Raw genomic sequence first — 20,322 nt, forward strand, 5'->3', positions numbered from 1 at the left:
TAAGTAAAAATCTACCATCAGCTCGAAACTTCAGTCTAGTGCTGACGTCACAAAATGGCGACCACCAATTAGCAATTTGCGGGACTTCTTCTTCTTCTTCTTCTTCGCTCTGGGCTGGTTTCCGCACTTAAACGTTTCCGTCTGTTGTGCGTGCGTTGCCCCTCCCCGCTGAAGTCTTCACTCCAGCCATCCAAGCTCAAATTGCAGGACTTATACCTCATTTTAGTATGCTTCTAGCTTATAGCTCTCTAAATAGGTATAAGACTGACAAAGAAGTGTCCATGTTTCTATACCGATCTCGGTATTTTAGGGTTTCGTACCCGTACCGTAGTCATAAGGTGCCAAACGGCATCCTATGACTAAGTCTTCGCTGTCCGTCCGTCTGTTTATCTGTATCGATCATGAACATTTTAGTAGCGAATTGATATTTTCACACTATGTATTACTATCTCCGCTTTAACAGCAAATATTAGGTAAAAATTACAAAATGGCTGCCATGCTAAATAAAAAAGTTAATGAAGTGTTATTTCTTGTACTATGGTACGGAACCCTTCGTGCGCGAGCCCGATTCACTTTTGAGCGGTTTTATTTAATCGGTTGCAGGGAAAGGGAAATGTGAGTCATATTGCCTTTAAAAAAAACAACAAAATTAAATATTTTATGGATAATTATTAACAAATCGATTAAGCGTCTCATAAATATAAGGAAACAAATATTTTTTCATATGTGCACCCCATACATGGTCACCGTGATTGAACTGTTTACGAGGATGTACGAGGAAATCCACATAGTTGGGCAGATGATCCTTTAGCAGTTCCACATCTCCCAAGGCCGACAGAGGGTCATTTCTTCCTGCGAACAGAGCAACGGGCATAGTAACCTTCTTCAGTTCGTATAAAGGCGGTGTTGTCGAATTGTACTCCCGAAGATTAGCAGAGACTCCATAATCGTAACGGGCAAACTTTTTGTTGATGCCGATCTGCCCGAAGTGTTCGAAGTTCATCCAAGATGTTCCTGCAGGCATGTGATTGATCAACACCGTAAAGAACTCCGCATCGAGTTCAGGAGTATCGAATCCAATTATCGGGAAAATAATCAATTTTGCGCATATTGTGTAACTAAACATTGCGTGAGAGCAAAATTTTCTGAACCATTTATTCGCGAAACCGTCGTACCTTAGAAGATCGTAAATGCCCAGTTTACTGGAAATTTCAATTAGCACTGGTGATACTTTTAAATATATAGACACTGGTGAGGGAGTATGGTGCATGAAGCATATAGGCGCCAGCGCTATCAATAAGTTGACCTTCTTATTGTATTCCGGGCGAGTGGAACCGAGGATGTAGAATATGGCGTTTCCTTGAGAATGTCCGATGGCTGTTAGATCTTCCGCACCCGTTTCGAGCAGCACTTTGTCTATAATCGCGGGTAGATCGTAATACCCGAGTTCGTGGATGCTGAACTGCCAAAACTGTCTGCCTCTTGAATCCAACTCGGTATGCTTGCACGAATACCTGTTGCCTCTAGTGTTGCCGAGCCACACGTCGTAGCCGTTATTGGCTAAATTGATTGCGAGAGAATCTTCTCCCCGTATTATCCAAGTGTCCGACGAGTCTAAGAAACCGTGCATCAGCAGGATTGGTATCCGACCTTTGCCCGGAAGATTGTAAAGCTCCAGGAGGTATCCATCTTGAGTTTCCACTTGGTATGTTTCGGACGGATGCCCATATTTTCTTGCGAGTTCAGTAAAATTCAACGTAGCGTCTTCTGGGAGTTCCGTAGTAAGCGTCGGTAGAATTTTGGCGAATACAAGGTTAAATTTCAAGAGCGGAATTAATGAAATTATTATTAAAATAAAACTCGACGCGCTGGGCGGCGTCATGTTTTATAATCTTATAATCAAATACTAAATGTTTTTGACTATATATATGTAACTTGTTTAAAATTTATATTTATATACACACGGTTTTCTGTTTATATACCGGAGTCACAGTTCAGTAAACAACTTTTTAAAACATAAAACCATTTTCTCAGTGGCCGTCTACGGCGATTTCAATGTAAAAGGCTTTGCAATTAATTGATTTTCAAAATTTCAATCTATTTTAAAACAGTATTCGAACAAGTTTTAAAGGCTTAGGGCGTTTGTGCACTCATTCGTATTCGATTCGTATATTGTACACTCGCTTGAGTCGTATTCATACGCATCCGTCAAACTCAAAATACGAATCAAATGTGCGCACAAGCGTAGTTAGGTACGTAAGTAATTATAGTGTGCGACAGGTCAAAATAGCAGTCGGGGAGGAAATGCCCCGCACACCCCCGTGCCAACCTGTTGCGGGCAGGCGCGGGTGACGTGCCGGTGTGCAGGGTGTCCCCCCGCCCTATACCACGATCGCCATCTCGCCCTGTGGCGTACTATAGTTTGGTTCTCATTTGAATACTAAGCAATCAAACTCGATGCAATTTTGTAGACAAAAACTTAATATCTATGTCTGTGGTTTGCCAATTTTCCTTAAAAATAACTAGTTTTATAACTGCACGGTTGTTAATGAACATCTAGCAACGTACATTATGCGGCAGAAAATAATGTACATCGACCTTTAGAAAGAGATAGCAGTCTTGTACAACATTGTCTCTGTCGTTGAGACCGACAAAACGTTACATAGGTATAAGTCTCATTTTAAAGGTCGATGCACATTACTTTCTGCCGCGTAATGTACTACCTACTATGTATTTCAATATGCTTCTAGCCTGTAGCCATAAATAGGTATATGAGACAGATAAAGAAATGTCCATGTTTCTATATCGATCTCGATATTTGAGGGTTCCGTACCCGAAGGGTGCCAAACGGGACCCTATTACTAATTCTCTGCTGTCCGTCCGTCTGTCAGTCCGTCTGTTTGTCTGTCAGCGGGCTGTATCTCATGAACATTAGTAGGCAGAGATTTGATATTTTCACACTGTGTATTTCTATTACCGCTTTAACAACAAATATAAAAAAACGAAATGGGTTAGGTATTTCTTGTACGATGATACGGATCCCTTCGTGTGTGAATCCGATTCGCCCTTGACCGGTTTTATTTAATCGGTTGCAGGGGAAAGGGAAACATGAATCATATTGACTTTAAAAAAAACAAAGTTAAATATTTTATGGATAATTAATTATTAACAAACCGATTTAGCGTATCATAAATATAAGGAAACAAATATTTTTTCATATGTGCACCCCATACATGGTCACCGTGATTTAATTGTTTCCGAGGATTTACGAAGTACTCCACATAGTTGGGCAGATAATCCCTTAGAATTTCCACATCTTTTAAGTCCGACAGAGGGTCATTTCTTCCTGCGAACAGAGCAACACGCATAGTAACCTTCTTCAGTTCGTATGAAGGTGGCGTTGTCGAATTATACTCCCGAAGATTACCAAGGACTCCATAATCGAAACGGGCAAACCTATTGGTGGTGCCGATCTGCCCGAAGTGTTCGAAGTTCATCCAAGATGTTCCAGCAGGGTGGTGATGGATTACCACCTTAAAGAACTCGGCATCGAGTTCAGGAGTATCGAATCCAATTATCGGGAAAATAATCAATTTTGCGCATACCGTATAACTAAACAGTGGGTGAGAACAAATTTTTCTGAACAATTCACTCGCGAAACCGTCGTGCCTTAGGAGATCGTAAATGCCCAGTGTTCTGGAAATTACTCCAAGCACTGGTGATAATTTTAAATATATATATACTGGTATGGGAGTATGGTGCATGAAGCATATAGGCGCCAGCGCTATCAACAAGTTAACTTTCTTATTGTATTCCGGGCGAGTGGAACCGAGGATGTAGAATATGGCATTTCCTTGAGAATGTCCGATAGCTGTTAGATCTTCCGCACCCGTTTCGAGCAGCACTTTGTCTATAATCGCGGGTAGATCGTAATACCCGAGTTCGTGGACGTTAAACTGCCAAAACTGTTTGTCTCTTGAATCCAGCTCGGTATGCTTGCACGAATACCTGTTGCCTCTAGTGTTGCCGAGCCACACGTCGTAGCCGTTATTGGCTAAATTGATTGCGAGAGAATCTTCTCCCCGTATTATCCAAGTGTCCGACGAGTCTAAGAAACCGTGCATCAGCAGGATTGGTATCCGACCTTTGCCCGGAAGATTGTAAAGCTCCAGGAGGTATCCATCTTGAGTTTCCACTTGGTATGTTTCGGACGGATACCCATATTTTCTTGCGAGTTCAGTAAAATTCAACGTAGCGTCTTCTGGGAGTTCCGTAGTAAGCGTCGGTAGAATTTTGGCGAATACAAGGTTAAATTTCAAGAGCGGAATTAATGAAATTATTAAAATAAAACTCGGCACGTTCCGTGCCGTCATCTTTTCTAATCTCATAATCAAATACTAAATGTATTTGATTATTTTTATATAACACGTTTTAAATTTATATTTATATACACGGTTTTCTGTTTATATATCAGAGTCACAGTTCATTAGTCAAATCATCGTGTCTATATATATAAAATTCAAAGTCCTGACTGACTGACTGATTGACTGACTGACTGACTGACTGACTGACTGACTGACTGACTGACTGACTGACTTATATATCAACGCACAGCCTAAACGGCTGGTCTTAGAGACATGAAATTTGGAGGGTGTGTTCTTTGTAAAGAGCAGGTAACCACTAAGAAATATTTTTTTGAATTTCCACCCCTAAGGGGGGTAAATAGGGGATGGAAGTTTGAATGAAAGTCTAATATAATTTTTGAAGTTACATCGCTGAAAATTGGTATACAGGCTTTCGGTTAAGAATAAAAATGATGTATTTCACTATTTTTGAAAATTCTACTGCCAAGGGGATTAAATAAGGGATGAAAGTTATTTCTATGAAAATTGATATTTAGGTTTTCGGTTACAAAAGAAATAAATACGTAGGTAGGTACCTATTTCAGAATTTTTGAAAATTCTACCCCCACGCCGATTTTCTAAATTCCATCGCGAAGCCGGGGCGGGTCAGCTAGTTAAAACATAAAATCATTTTCTCAGTGGTCGTCACGGCGATTTCATACCACTATGTAGAAGGCTTGATAAATCATAAAATATTTATTCATCAATCCTGTCCCTTGTTAAGTTTTTTTAATTTTTATTTTTCTTACATCAATTGTAGCGGCCCACTTAACTAAATGACTCAATTTAACTTAAACTTGGTTGTACTGTTCCAACACTCGAAATATATCAGGAAACAGATAGTCACGCACGTGTCTTCCCCAGATATCATCCGCGTGGTTGAGCAAAGCGCGCCGATTGACTGTGTAGTCCACCACATTCGGCAGCTGACTCCTCAGTGTCGCCACGTCCGGGAGCGTCGACAAACGGTCGTTCCTCCCAGCCAACAGAGCGAACGGCATCGTAGCCAGCGTCAGGTTATACATTGGCGGAACTGGAGAGTTGTACACTAAAAAGTTCTGAGCGGTTCCATAATCGAACTGCGCAAAATCCTTTCCTGTCAGCTGCGCAAAGTGCAAGATGTCCATCCAAGAAGTACCCGCAGGAAAGTGGTATATGAATACATTGACGAAAGACGGCTCAAGCTCCTTCGGGTCGAATCCAAATAATGGAAAAACTAAAGTATTCAGACACAACTCGTTGCCGATTACGGGATACGTACAATAAGCTCGAATCAACTTTGTGCTAGTGCTGTTGAAACCTAAAAATTCCGTGATTCCAAGGTCGAGGCTGTCGAATAATTGATAGATAGTTGGTAGTGCTTGCAACAGTGTCATCACGGGAGGTTTAGTGTTAGTCAAGTGACAGATCGGTGCCAGCGATATCATCACGTTCACCTTGGAGTTGTACTCCGGCCTTGTGGCGCCGAGGATGTAGAACATTAGATTCCCTCTGGAATGTCCTATAGCAGTTACGCTGGGTTTCTGTGTTTCATTCAAGATTCTGTCTATGATCGCGGGGAGATCGTAGTACCCCATTTCGTGAAAGCTGAAGTTCCAGTATGCTGTGTCGTTGTCTGGATCGAGAGAGACGTGTCTTCTTGAGTACCTGTTGCCTCTTGAGTTTGCGAACCAGACGTCGTAGCCTTCGTTCGCTAGTGTTACTCCTAAGGAGTTCTCTCCTCTTAGCAGCCAAGTATCCGATGTGTCAAGTACACCGTGTACTAGTAACACAGGGTATTTGCTTCTGCCAGGTATATGGAAGAGCGTGAGGATGTACCCGTCGTCTGTGGTGACTTCGTGCTGTAAAGGCTGAAACCCGTACCTGTTGGCGAGACCGATAAAGTCCAGATAAGCGTTTTCCGGCGGAGGTTTGATTGGAGGCAATAACTGTGCGTCATTAAGATGATGTGATATTGTCACAAGTGTTATTAAGTGCAAGTAAACATTTGGTATTGCAGACATTTTAGTTAGACCATGAAAATACTCGTTGGTGTCTTATTGACAGTAGACTATAGTAATTAAAATGTATTGAGACATTTTATACAACAAACGTTCGTGTAAAAAAAAAAAAGCTAAATTACTTTTTAATTAGCTTTTTATAACTAACCATTTTCTATTATCGCGATAGATAGCTCACCTTTTTATCTTCTAAATATATAAAAGGAAAAGGTGACTGACTGACTGATCTACCAACACACAGCTCAAACTATTGGACGAATCGGGCTGAAATTTGGCATGCAGATAGCTATTATGACGTAGACATCCGCTAAGAAAGGATTTTTGAAAATTCAACTCCTGCGGGGGTAAAATAGGGGTTCGAAATTTGTGTAGTCCACGCGAAAGTCGCGAGCATAAGCTAGTGTACTCCAAAATGGGAGTAGGTATGTACATTTTTTTAACACTAAATAGAATTGCTGTAAGTAATAGTTTATTTATTACCATGCAAAGAACTCCTGTGACCCTTATAGCAAGTAGGTGCATATTATAAGAACTCGGCTTTTCTAAAAAAGACGAGCGAAACTGCAAGTAAAACTTAACCTAGACATAATTAATACAAGGCAATTTACTTGGCAATTAATTTCAAATTTCAATCTATATTCAAAACAGTATATTCGAACATGTTTTAAAGGTTTAGGGTGTTTGTGCACTCTTTCGTATTCGATTCGTATATTGCGCACTCGCTTGATTCGTATTCATACGCATCCGTCAAACTCAAAATACGAGTAATCGAATGTGCGCACAAGCGTACGTAATTATAGTGTGCGACAAGTCGAGATGGCAATCGGGGAGGAAACGCCCCACACACCCGCACAGCCCCCGTGCTAACCCGGTGATGGCAGGCGCGGGTGACATCGTGAGGAAACCTGCATGCCTGAGAGTTCTCTACAATGTTCTTAAAGGTGTGTGAAGTCTACCAATCTGCACTTGGCCAGCGAGGTAGACTATGGCCAAAACCCTTCTCACTCTAAGAGAAGACCCGTGCTCTGTAGTGAGCCCGTAATGGGTTGATCATGATGATGATGATTGTACTCCAAGTCCGTGGTACAAGTTCTTTGTACCGAGCGAACCAGTAGTAACAGATGTGTCGGTTGTTTCAGGCCTGCTCATCTACATTACCTATGGTGCTTGGCATAGCTCGGAGCGCCGCAAGACCCTGGACTCAGTCCAGCTGGCGGAGCTGCACAACGACAGCCAGACCGCGCTGCTGCAGCACAACCTGCAGCACGCCCTCGGCTGACGGCACGACACAGCAGGGACGACTGCAGCAGATGTGGAGGACAGGGAGCTGGTCAGTCCTAGTAGCACTATAGTGTCTTTTATATCCAGTATTTGAGGAGACCCATACAAGACGAGGGTCTGCAGCATGCCCTAGGCTGACGGCACGACACAGCACGGACAGCAACAGATGTGGAAGATTGGTTGTCAGTCCTAATATAGCATTACTGTCTTATATCCCGTTTAAAACCATACAAGACGAAGGCGTGGGCAAATCAGTTCAGTAATAAGTTTTTTTTTTTCATTATTAAGGGTATTTTATAGGTGACCTACATGCCAGCCTCATCGTTCCAAATCTTTGAATTTCTGGGATAAAAAGTCTATAAGCCTATGTCCTTCCCCGGGATGCAAGCTATCTCTGTACCAAATTTTATCAAAATCGGTTGAACGGATGGGCTGTGAAAAGCTAGCAGACAGACAGACACACACACTTTAGCGTTTATAATAATAGTATGGATTCTGCGTTTAATGGCGTTTAACATTCTCAGACAGATGACCGGTTACGCTAATCCGTCTCGTCTGTTCTTGCTTATTATACAGGATGTTACTAGAACGCTAGCAAAATAAGACAGTTGATATAAATCCCGCAAATTGCTATTGCGCTGGAACCATGTCTCATTAACATCGAAATGACGAATCTCGTTTTGACGTCAGCCGAAATAAAAATATACCATCAGCTCGAAACTTCAGTCTAGTGCTGGCGTCACTAAAATGGAGGCCACGCGCATTAGCAATTTGCGGGACTTGTAGTACTGATGATTACCAACAAAATAACACGAAATAATTTTTTTTAAATTCATTATCGGTATACGCTTGACCACAATCACACCTGAGGGTAAGTGATGATGTGGCCTAAGATGGGACGCGTTTACCTAGAAGATGATTATTCACTCTTGTTTTAAAGATACCCGGGTTGTAATTGGTAGGAAACATATCGTGGAAGAGTATTCTAAACCTTAGCCATACGTATGAGGAATGATGACGCAAAACGTTTTGTGCGCGAAAACGCGAAAAAAAACAAAAAAAAACTGTATTTCAATGTTTTGCAAATAAAACACCTGACCCCGCGACACCTGTCAATGGTGACGCAGCACCTATCTACGCAACGTTCGCAACGAGGCGGGACATTGCTGGTTTGAAAAACACTAAATCACTAAAACTACAAGGCAAATGGTATTGATATTGGATTGATAAATAATAGAGCTAAGTGTTCGTCAGCGTCCTAATTACACCCTGTATATTCTGGCTTACCTATAGGTATATACAGTGGCGTGCACAGGGTTTGTAGCCAGAGTAGGCATTAGTTAGGGGAACCTGTTTACTGGCAGGTCATAATGTAAAATTTGCATTGAGCTATTACAACTGGGGTAAGCAGTGCATTTATGCCTCTATGACCTGCACGCCACTGGGTATATATATATATTCTTGCTTATAGGTCTTGGTAATTAATAAATAACAAACCTGACATTGGCTAATCATCTGTGTAAAGCCAGAAGAAAAAAAAAAAAAAAAAAAAAACATAATAGTTTGTCAGTAACATAGAATCTCCTCACGTTCCTAGATGTATCGCCAAAGTATTAGTTAATAGTTGTGATACTTACAAGTATTGTATTTTTATAATTCGTATTTTATGTGTGATTTAGCAAGTGTGAGTATGTAAGCGCCCTTATCTTAAGGCTCTCTACATACCGGTTTTAAATTGAATAAAATGTATGGAACGGCTATTTAGAACGAAAATCGTGTCCTATGAAGTTCTCCAAATTACTTATGGGCTAAGAGCCCATGAGGGCCAGACCTTCGTTATTTTATAAAAGTTGAAAGTTTCTCTTTTATTCAGATACAACTTACAAGTTAGCCCTTGACTGCAATTTCACCTGGTGGTAAGTGATGATGCAGTCTTAAATGGTAGCAGGCTAACCTGGAAGGGGTATGGCAGTTTTTATAAAAACTCATACTCCTTTGGTTTCTACACGGCAACGTACCGGAACGCTAAATCGCTTGGCGGCACGTCTTTGCCGATTTCTATGTGCGTTGTCCCCCAACACAAGGAGGAACGATCAGCGAAACCCTTGGATGTCTGGCAGGGGGTTGCCGCGATACTATGTCTGGCAATGCATGACGTTATTTCTAATACTATTCCGAAGAAAATATAAAAAAATAGACTTTATACTTTGACGAAAGATTTTATACGTCTTTGTTACATGTTATCTCCCAAAGCCACCATGGTCCAAACTTCATAGTCGCTGATCGTTCATCCCTATGTTTTATTTTATTTTTTATTTAATAATTTTTATGCACAATTGCTTTTGATTTATCGTGCAAAATGTCGTAAAAATACGACTATATTACGGAACCCTCGGTGCGCGAGTCTGACTCGCACTTGGCTTGTTTTTATTATTATTATTAGGTATGATTGACGTAGTTATGTTTTATTAAATATGTGAGTACCTACGTATTATATTTCACACTTTTTATTATATTATGATTGGCGGAAGTAAGTTTTTTTCAATGTGTACGTATTGTTTAGGCTGTGAGATTTTTTGTGTGCTATTTTATGGTTATGTTAAAAGTCGTGCTTATAAAGTGCGCTATAAAATATTCGACAATTAGGTGTTAGTGTCCTTCAAGTTCTTTTTATTTTGTCACTCCCATATAAAAAGGCCGTCCCCGTAGCAGGTAAAATCCACCGTAACACATCGTGCTACAGATACAAAGTAGATAAATTAAAATATAATGACGTAAGATTTGTTTTTAATTTTTACAAAATTACTAGGTAAAGACACTCAAATAATATTCAGTCGTTTATTAAAATTAATAGAAGCTTAAAACATTACGCTGATTCGAAAAAAATCTAGAATTAATGTAGAGATTAACTTATTTTTGAATTTGTTTCGCACAACTCAATATCAAATTATAATTAAATAAGGACAGTTTATATTATGTTGAATTATTTTGTCAATCTATGCTATTAGTTTTTAAGTTTTCTACATACAAAGTCATATTATTATATAAAAGTCCTAGTTAGTAAAGTGGACTTTAAAAAAACTGCAAAAATCGCACTAGTGCTATCAATTTAACTTTAAAGCCATGTTTACTGCCATTAGAAGTGCATTTTTGGCAAACCTCTACAAAAAATCTACTTTTCCTTATGTGACTTAAAAAGTAGAAAATTCGCTTCTCGCAAAACGCGTAAGCGACGGCGCACTATGCACGGCATACCTATAGGACGTTTACTCGAAGCAGCGCAAAGCGTGTCGCTTAAGACCGTTTTACTTGCTACATTGAGGCATGCCAGATGACTGCATTGTTTAATAATTTAAAATATAGCAAGAATCGTCAGCAGACTGAATGTCGTACCGTAAAACGCACGTTGTTGTTTCGGCATAAAAAACAATGCCGCATGTTGCGTATCCATTTGTTGCATGCCGCAATGTCGCATGTGGAAGAATAGATTCTTGTTGTAAGAGTTTGCAGTGAAATTAATGTATTTTTTTACTTCTTAAGAAGGATTTGAGGATTCATGTACTTATTTTTTAACAGTATATATTTATAATTAGTAAATAGAAATTACATAATTATTTGAAATCATGTATTATAATAATGTTATGCTATAAGAAAATAAAATGCTTTTAAATGTATTCCGCTTTATTATTTTGACTCTAATTATTAATACAATAATGTTACATATTTACAATTTTACGTTTTTCGTATTGTTCACTTCCCAAATATATAATTCACTTCCCTACTGTTTCACGCTGGCGGCTGGAGCATGCGACAATGCGGCATGCTACATATAGAAACATTACTTTTGCATCTTTAAGCATCGACGACGATATTTGCTACATTAAAATTATTGTACCAAGCACCCCTGTGGCATGCCGCACTGTCGCACTTTGTTGCTCTAGCATAAATGAGGCTTATCAATAAAACGCTTTTAGCACACTGATGCATACTATACCATTTACCACGTACCTACTGCACAGTGCACACCTACATTACTGCACTGCACGTTTTTTTATTTTTTTTTATTCAGATACATGTTAGCCCTTGACTGCAATCTCACCTGATGGTAAGTGATGATGCAGTCTAAGATGATAGCGGGCTAACCTGGAAGGGGTATGGCAGTTTTTATTACCCTTTGGTTTCTACACGGCATCGTACCGGAACGCTAAATCGCTTGGCGGCACGGCTTTGCCGGTAGGGTGGTAACTAGCCACGGCCGAAGCCTCCCACCAGACCACACCAGAAATTTAGAAATTATAAAATTCCAAACCCCTGCCAGGAATCGAACCCAGGACCTCCCACTAATAAGACCACAGCGCTCACCACTGCGCCAGGGAGGTCGTCAACGTGCGATTGCGTTGGTGTACTAAAGGCTTAAAAATCAAGAATACTTTTCTAACTCCCTTAAAATGTACGGGTGTAGATACAAATTAGTCCGCTCGCCCCAAATATAATCTACATGGTTAAACTTGTCCAAAGGAATCACCAAATCACTCACAATATTAGTCAATCTTCCTCTTAATATTTCTACATCTTTCAATGACGATAATCTGTCATTTTTCGCCGATATTAAAGCTATAGGCATTTTTACTTTTTCCAAGTCATAAGCGGTGGTTTTGAAGAGTTATAAACTAATAATTTTTGCAAATCCATGATCATATTTGCGAATTTTCTTCTATTATAAACTTGCGCAAGATGGAGCAAATTTTTTAAAGAACTGCTCGATGGGAAGTGAGAAATCAGTATTGGCAAGAAATCTGGTCCCAATTCCTCTCTATTAAATCCAGTAAAAGAAAAAAGTAGGTTTTCGACACATATGATGTAGCCGTAAACTGGTATTGCACAGATTTTTTCTAGCAATTGCTTGATTAAGCCAGGTCCGAAGACCGTGTTGACGTAATACTGTTTTCTTAACTCTTTAAAAACTGGTGCCAAATCCAAAATATTCTTCACAGGGGATGGAACGTTATGCAAGTAGCATATAGGTGATAGTGCTATAAGTAAGTTAATTTTTTCGTTGTACTCTGTTATGGTGGAGCCTAGGACGTAGAAGATTGTGTTTCCCAAAGAATGTCCGATTGCGTTGAGTTTTTTTGCTCCAGTTTTGTCCAGTACAGTGTCAATTATAGCTCTCAAATCGTAGATGGCTAGTTCATGGAATGTAAACTTCCAGAATTTTCTTGAATTCGGGTTTAAGTGGATATGTTTTCTGGAATACGTATTCCCTCGACAATTGCCTATCCAAACGTCGTAGCCAGAGTTAGCGAGAGTTATAGGCAATGATGTATTGCCTCTAAGTATCCAAGAATCGGCGGTGCTAAACAGTCCATGCATTAGTAAAACTGGAAGCTTACTTTTACCAGGCAAACGATAAAGTGTAAGTATGTATCCATCGTCGGTGACCACATCGTATTTTTCTGCTGGATGCCCGTATTTAGACGACAGATCCGTAAAAAATAATTTCGCGTCTTCTGGTAAAGTTAAAATCGGAATAATTTGACTTAATATTATGATAACAATAGTGAAATAATTTATTAACATTTTTTATATAAAACACACCTAGTTTTGAGTTAAACGTGCGACCTTTGCATTGAGCATGGCGAATATTTTTACATTTTTTATCACTACCGGTTACGGTTGACTAAGTTATTCAACTGACTTGCGTATAAAGATCTGTAAGTAAGTAACTAAATAATATGATATATCTAAAAGGGGCAAAGCACACAAAATATTATTAAACTAGCTGATGTCCGCGACTTACGTGTGGATTTACGTATTTCAAAATCCCGCGGGAACGCTTTGATTTTCCGGGATAAAAAGTAGCCTATGTATTAATCCAGGGTATAATCTATCTCCATTCCAAATTTCAGCCAAATCCGTCTGGTAGTTTTTGTATGATTGAGTAACAAACATCCAAACATCCACACTTTCTCATTTATAATATTAGTAGGATTCCACCAAAAACATTTCATGTAAAGTCCAGAGGCGTCTTTACCTATGGTGCAGGGTGTGCGGCGCACACGGGCGCCAGGTCAAAGGGGGCGCCGCCGAGCGCCCTCTAATACGACACGTCCAAAGATGCGTCGATGCCGGCGCTCTCAAAGACCCTGCGCTCGTGTTATGACCGACGCCGTCATCATTTAAAATCATCATTTAAAATTGCACCATTTGCATCCGAATTTCCGTTTGAAAATATAACTGTTAGTATTCCATTTTGACCCTGCTCCTACTAGACTAGAGGGCGCCAGGGTACTGGTTGCACACGGGCGCCACAAGGGCTAGAGACGCCTCTGGTAAAGTCGGTTACTAAGACTCACAAGTTTATAATAATATTTATTCATGACCACAATTTAATTTTTTTTGTGTGATGTAACCACATATTCACGGTATTCAGATTTTTCCCCTTATGTCTGCTATGAGACCTACCTACCTGCCAAATTTCATGATTCTAGGTCAACGGGAAGTACTCTGTAGGTGTCTTGACAGACAGACAGACAGACAACAAAGTGATCCTATAAGGGTTCCGTATTTCCTTTTAATGTACGGAACCCTAAAAATTGAAAAGCATTCTGTGGCACCTACGAGTACCACGCTCAACTTATACAAGTTGCCAAAACGCGATGCAGCACGGATCATCATCACCAACCCATCGCAGCCTCACTACTGAGCACGGGTCTCCTCTAAGAATGAGAATGGTTTAGGCCACGGTTCACCACGCTGGCCAAATGCGGATTGGCACACACCTTTGAGCACATTATGAAGAACTCTCAGGCATGGATGCAGTCGCTTAATCTCTGATGCTATAAGTATTGTTAGGTATTTTTTTTTTAATATTGTGTGGTTTGGCCCTTAATTTGCGGAAATATAGATATCGGATTATAGGGACATATTCAAAATACCTATTTATAGTAGGTAGGTATATACAGTAAGGGAATAAAAGACAGTCCTTGAAATGAACCAGTTATGTGCAACGTGCATATAACGCGTAAAATTTAACTCCTCACGCGCCATTTTAACTTTTTGTGTCATATGTCATGTCAAAAGTACGATTTTAGTCCTTATTAGGGTTCCGTACCTCAAAAGGAAAAAAGGGACCCTATAAAGGGTCACTTCGTTGTCTGTCTGTCTGTTTGTCTGTCTGTCCGTCCGCGTCTGTCAACAAAACCTATAGGGTTCTTCCCGTTGGCCTAGAATCATGCAATTTGGCAGGTAGGTAATTACAAGTAAAGGAACTTACTTAGAAATAATTAAAACATTATGTTCATGAAAAAATTATTGTTATTTTCAAAGTAAGATAACTATATCAAGTGGGGTATCATATGAAAGGGCTTTGCCTGTACATTCTAGTTTTTGATTTATCGTGCAAAATGTGGAAAAAATACCCGAGTACGGGACCCTTGTTGCGCGAATCTGACTCGCACTTGGCCTGTTTTTTTAGTTGAACCGTACTTTTACCATGCTAGTTGACCCATAGAGTTAAAATGGCGCGAGAGGAGTCATTTTGTACGGACTATATAATATTATTAAGTATGATTCATTCTTGAGGCGGAAATATTTACTTTATTTACTTACATTATAATTATGTAGCAATTAGGTAAGTATAATATCAATTAAAAAGCGGCGATAGCCCAGTGGTTAAGAATACGATTCAAGCACATACAGTACGCGGCAGAAAATAATGTACATCGACCTTTAGAAAGAGATAGCGGATTTGTAGAGCATTGTCTCTGTCGTTAAGACCGACCAAACGGCATATAGATATGAGTGACAGAGACAACGCTCTTCAAAGCCGAAATGTCATTCTTAAGGCCGATGTACATTATTTTCTGCCGCGTACTGTACCTACCTCTAAAATTTCGAAGATATCTACCTACCTAATACAAGCAATTAAATTATATCACTTACGTTAACGATAAAGGAAAACATCGTGCGGAAACCTGCATTCTTAACCATAACGTTCTCAAAAGCTGTGTGAAGTCTACCGATCCGTACCTGACCGAGACGAGATCTTGAGACGAGTTCCGTTCTCAGTAGTGGGCTGAGTTGGATTAAGATAATTAATCAAAGCTGGATCGAAATTCGTTAATTAATCGTCATTATCTGTTGCGAAAAATCCTAGACAGTTTGAGCTGTTTCTGTTGCGAAAAACTTTTCTTTACTTGTGCTATAATAAGAGCTACCTACCTACCAAATTTCATGATTCTAGGTCAACGGGAAGTAGGTACCTACCCTATAGGTTTTCTTGACAGACACGACGGACAGACAGACAACAAAGTGATCCTATAAGGGTCCCTTTTTTCCTTTTGAGGTACAGAGCCCTAAAAATGTCTTTCCGTGAAAAAACACCTGTAAATATCGGCGCTGTTGATCTTGATCATTTTTTAAAAAAGAATATTAGCCAGGTTTATTGGTGACAAATATTCCCCTTTCCCCTCCAATTAAGCGTAAAGCTTGTGCTATAAGTGGGCACAACTATAATTAGTGCAACGGGTGGGATTTGAACCGGCGACCTTTCGGTTTTCAGTCCGCTCCTTTAACCATCATCATCATCAACCCAGGGTGGGTTCATTTTTCTACAACCGTACCGCGCGCGACCGTAAGGAATTTCACCCTCACCACCTTGGTATCTGGTGCACTTTGACCGTCCGCTGCGCCAGATCCTTCTTTCCACGCACATGCAAACTGTGGAACCAACTCCCATCGGCGGTGTTCCCACTAGATTACAACATGGGGTTATTCAAGGGGCGGACCAACAAATTCCTAAAAGGCCGGCAACGCATCGGCGGTTCCTCTGGTGCTGCAAATGTTCATGGGCGGCGGTAATCACTTAACATCAGGTGACCCGCGTGCTCCTTTGCTCGCTATCTCTATTTAAAAAAAACCGTTGAGCTATCGAGGCTCTGAAGTTCCAGTTAAATTGCAATAGCAAACGATTGTACTTATCTAAGTGCGAAAATTGATAAATAATTTTCCGTGATAATGTAAATATATTAAATCGAATATAATCTAAATTCGTCGTGTAGGTATGACGTGAGATAAAAACACGATTGGATACAATTTCTTTGAAAAAAAACCCACATCAGTAGGTAGGTACTGTTCCAAATATCTAGATTTTAAAATTTTAATCGGAAACGGTAAATAGTTAATATTTCTGCTTTTTTTGTGTGGATAATTTTACAAAATTAATGTTTCGATTTGTAGCGTGCGGCATGTGTTGTCGCATGTTGTTGCTCTGACTTTAGTTAAACCACTTTTGTAAGTCACGCCGATGTACCTGTGCAGAAATCTTATTTTTAAATGGTGCGGAAATATCTCAGCCAATCATAGCGCGTGTCCGTCCGCTATTGGTTGTTGTCTACGCGCCATGTTTTGTTCGCGTGAATTATGAGCGAGATAGAAGTCAAGCACGTTTTAGTACTTTTACGTACTAGGGTAAAGGCTCCAGTAAATCAACGAATAAGGACTAGCCTTACTTAAAGCCTGATTAATCCTCACTTAAAATAACAATACAAATTAACAATTAATTAACAATTAAAGCTAGAACTCACTATATTGTTCCAATATTTTAAAAATATAGGGGTATAAATAAATGTCCATATGCGCTCCCCAAATATCGTCCAAGTGGTTGAACTCCTGGCGCGGAGACTCCTCGTAGCTCACCACATTTGGCAGCTTCCTCCTCAAAGTTTGAACGTCCTCTACCACAGACAACTTGTCATTTCTTCCCACAGTCAAAGCAACGGGCATAGTTACCTTCTTCAAATTATATTCAGGCGGTACAGAAGAATTATACACATTTCTGTTCCTCAGGAATCCGTAATCATACTGAGCGAATACTTTTCGATTATGCAGTTGTGCCAAATGGATGACATTCTTCAGGGAACTACTCGAAGGAAAATGGGGAAGCACAATTTTTGCAAATTCGGGAGAAATCTCTTCAGGATCACTCCCGATAAATGTAAACAAAACTTCCTCGACGCAAATTTTGTATCCTACATTTGGTAAAGTACAAAACTGCCCCACGATACTCCTTGTTGGTTCGTCAAACACTTCGTACATGTTTAACTTATTCAATATTTTTCCTAATACGGGAACGAATTTCGCAATCGTGCTTGAAAGTGGTTGGATATGGTTCAAATAGCAAATAGGAGCTAGTGCAGTGAAAACGTTTATTCTTGCATTGTACTCCGGCCTGATGGAGCCTAGGACGAAGAATAAAGTGGTACCCAGGGAATGGCCTATCGTATTGATTCGCTTTACACCAGTTTTTTGGATAACTGTATCAATGATGGCTGATAAGTCGTAGACTCCCATCTCGTGGAAGGAAAAGCTCCAAAAAGCTGGGTCATGGTCAGGATCGAGGTAGAGATGGCGTCTGGAATACCTGTTCCCTCTACTGTTGCCTACCCAAACGTCGTACCCAGAATTTGCTAAAGCTATCGGTAGAGAGATATTCCCTCTAAGCATCCATATATCCGAGGTCCCGAACACTCCATGCATGAGCAACACTGGTATCTCTTTACTACCTGGTAGATTGTACAAGGCGAGTATATAACCATCTTCAGTAATAACTTCATATTTCCGGGCAGGGTGTCCGTATTTGATGGCCAATTCTTCAAAATACAATTTAGCATCTTCGGCGTCAATTTCTGGTGAAGAAGTCGACACTAACTGACTGAAAATCACTACACAAGCACTTAGATCAATAAATTTCATTTTTTGAGTAAAAAATTTCGAGCACAAGTGTTATTATCCTGAAAATAGCTACGACTGATCGCTAAATAGATTTCAATAATAGTTTGAACGCATGTGCGAAGGTTTTTGCGTTTAAATTTTATCTAATAACAATAAAAATGACATTCAAGATGTTCCGCACAATATTTTTAAGATGGTAAAGAGCTGATATGCTTTATCTATGAATATACTGTATTTTAATATTATAAATGCGAAAGTGTGTCAGTCGGTCTGTCTGTCTGCTAGCTCTTCACGGCCCATCCGTTGAACCGATTTTGACCAAATTTGGCACAGAGATATTTGCATCCTAGGGAAGGACATTTGCTACTTTTTATCCCGGAAAATCAATGAGTTCCCACGGGATTTTAAAAACCTAAATCCGCGCGGACGAAGTCGCGGGCATCATGTAGCATAAAATCAATGTAAAAGGACATAGTTTCATACAAACTCAAAATCAAAATGTTTATTCAAAATTGTTTTAAAATGTAAATTAAAAAAAAACTGGCTGAGTTGAGAACCACCTCCTTCTTGGGAGTCGGTTAAAAATAAGGTTTAATAACTAAATAGAAGTGGATGACAATGGTGATAAATCTTTACTGACGACAAATCAAAGCTACGAGGGTTCCAAATGCACTCTGGCCTAAGAAGAAGCCCACAACAAACTGAGCCGTCTAATTCAATCAACAGATAGGTAGCAAGTAATTTGGTCGGGTTTTCGTATGGATAGTGTGTTTGTGGAACCCTACAATCTTTGAATATTATTTAGGTAATAAACTGCTAATTTGATTAATTAGATACGCTAATATTATTTAAGAGAAGTTTTCCCACCGCGCTCACCAGCTCGGCAGCGCTCTTCATACAAACGTAGTTTGATTCTCAATTGAAAATTAGCCAATCAAACTCAATGAAATTTAATGATTACCTGATCTAAGCTAATACTAATATCAGTGACTGTGGTTTGCTAGATTTCTGTATCATCGGATCATCATGATCAACCCATCGCCGGCTCACTACAGAGCACGGGTTTCCTCTCAGAGAGAAGGGTTTTTGGCCATAGTCTACCACGCTGGCATTGTGTGGATTCCTCCTCTGAGAACCTTTGAGAACATTATGGAGAACTCTTTGGCGTGCAGGTTTCTTTCACCGTTGAAGCAAGTGACATTTAATTTCTTAAAACGCACATAATTCCGAAAAGTTAGACGTGCGTGGCCGGGATCAAACCCCCAACCTCCGATTAGAAGGCAGACGTCCTAACCACTAGGCTATCACAGCTACAGATTACAGGTCTCTGTATATCTAAATTAAATTGCAGCTTAAATTGTATCTAGGTAGGTCTATAACAGTAGATTGTACAACAAGGTAATAAAACAAGCCATTTTATCCGAGATGTTTATCAACCCGAGCCGAAGGCGAGGGCACATATTTCTACCATCGGTTTTTCGAACTATGTGCCATGCCCATTGCCGCTTTAGCTTCGCAACCCGCTGAGCTATGTCGGTTACTCTGGTTCTTCTAGGTAAGCAATGTTTGAACTGTATTTAACAAACTAGGAAATATCTAAACTGTTAGACTTTACTTAGATATTACAAAATAGACATTTCTGGATTGTGATGTTCTTTTATAAAAATAAAATTATTGATAAGTTGCTAATTTTTACTGACCACACGTGGCCTATATGCTAATCAACCTTGGTGCAATGCTGTATTGAATTTGAAACTATTGAGTATCGACCATAGTAGCGCAGTGATGTGAGTATACTCGCTTTAATCTCGAACAATCCTAGATTCGATATCGTCGGCTGGGTCGCGGTTGATTGCTCCGGTGTTCCTATGACCGCCGGAGCGCAGGAGTGCCGCTACGGGGTG

General features: G+C 39.9%; 5 protein-coding genes across 6 annotated transcripts in view; 1 reads left to right on the forward strand and 4 right to left on the reverse strand.

Annotated features, from left to right (window-relative positions):
• Nucleotides 1-10,004, forward strand: part of LOC117988759 (cationic amino acid transporter 2-like) — a 46,411-nt gene extending 36,407 nt beyond the window's left edge. The window contains exons 14-15 of one of the 2 annotated variants that reach the window (XM_069503623.1): nucleotides 7,543-9,004; nucleotides 9,247-10,004. In XM_069503623.1, the coding sequence (XP_069359724.1) occupies nucleotides 7,543-7,682 (140 nt within the window). In that variant the 3' untranslated portion in view covers nucleotides 7,683-9,004; nucleotides 9,247-10,004. The remainder of the gene's footprint in view (nucleotides 1-7,542; nucleotides 9,005-9,246) is intronic. The other variant, XM_034975939.2, reaches the window with a different exon arrangement.
• LOC138403329 (lipase 1-like) lies at nucleotides 656-1,882 on the reverse strand. The gene has a single exon (XM_069503462.1). It carries the CDS (start codon nucleotides 1,880-1,882, stop codon nucleotides 659-661), a length of 1,224 nt encoding a protein of 407 aa, XP_069359563.1. The 3' UTR covers nucleotides 656-658.
• LOC138403330 (uncharacterized) lies at nucleotides 3,159-6,406 on the reverse strand. The gene is made up of 2 exons (XM_069503464.1): nucleotides 5,198-6,406; nucleotides 3,159-4,397 (listed from the first exon to the last, which is right to left on the reverse strand). Exons 1-2 carry the CDS (start codon nucleotides 6,404-6,406, stop codon nucleotides 3,159-3,161), a joined length of 2,448 nt encoding a protein of 815 aa, XP_069359565.1.
• Nucleotides 10,005-11,299: 1,295 nt separating the features above from the next.
• On the reverse strand, nucleotides 11,300-14,478 carry LOC117989070 (lipase member K-like). The gene is given in 4 exon segments (XM_069503465.1): nucleotides 11,300-12,331; nucleotides 12,334-13,194; nucleotides 13,283-13,364; nucleotides 14,467-14,478. Coding segments are annotated over 4 exon segments (1,182 nt in total). The 3' UTR covers nucleotides 11,300-12,104.
• A 2,782-nt stretch (nucleotides 14,479-17,260) lies between these two features.
• Nucleotides 17,261-18,439, reverse strand: LOC117989071 (lipase 1-like). The gene has a single exon (XM_034976373.2). It carries the CDS (start codon nucleotides 18,437-18,439, stop codon nucleotides 17,261-17,263), a length of 1,179 nt encoding a protein of 392 aa, XP_034832264.1.
• Between the last annotated feature and the right edge of the window lie 1,883 nt (nucleotides 18,440-20,322).

Source organism: Maniola hyperantus, chromosome 15 (assembly GCF_902806685.2).
Source record: "Maniola hyperantus chromosome 15, iAphHyp1.2, whole genome shotgun sequence".
In the NCBI taxonomy this organism is placed as follows: domain Eukaryota; kingdom Metazoa; phylum Arthropoda; class Insecta; order Lepidoptera; family Nymphalidae; genus Maniola; species Maniola hyperantus.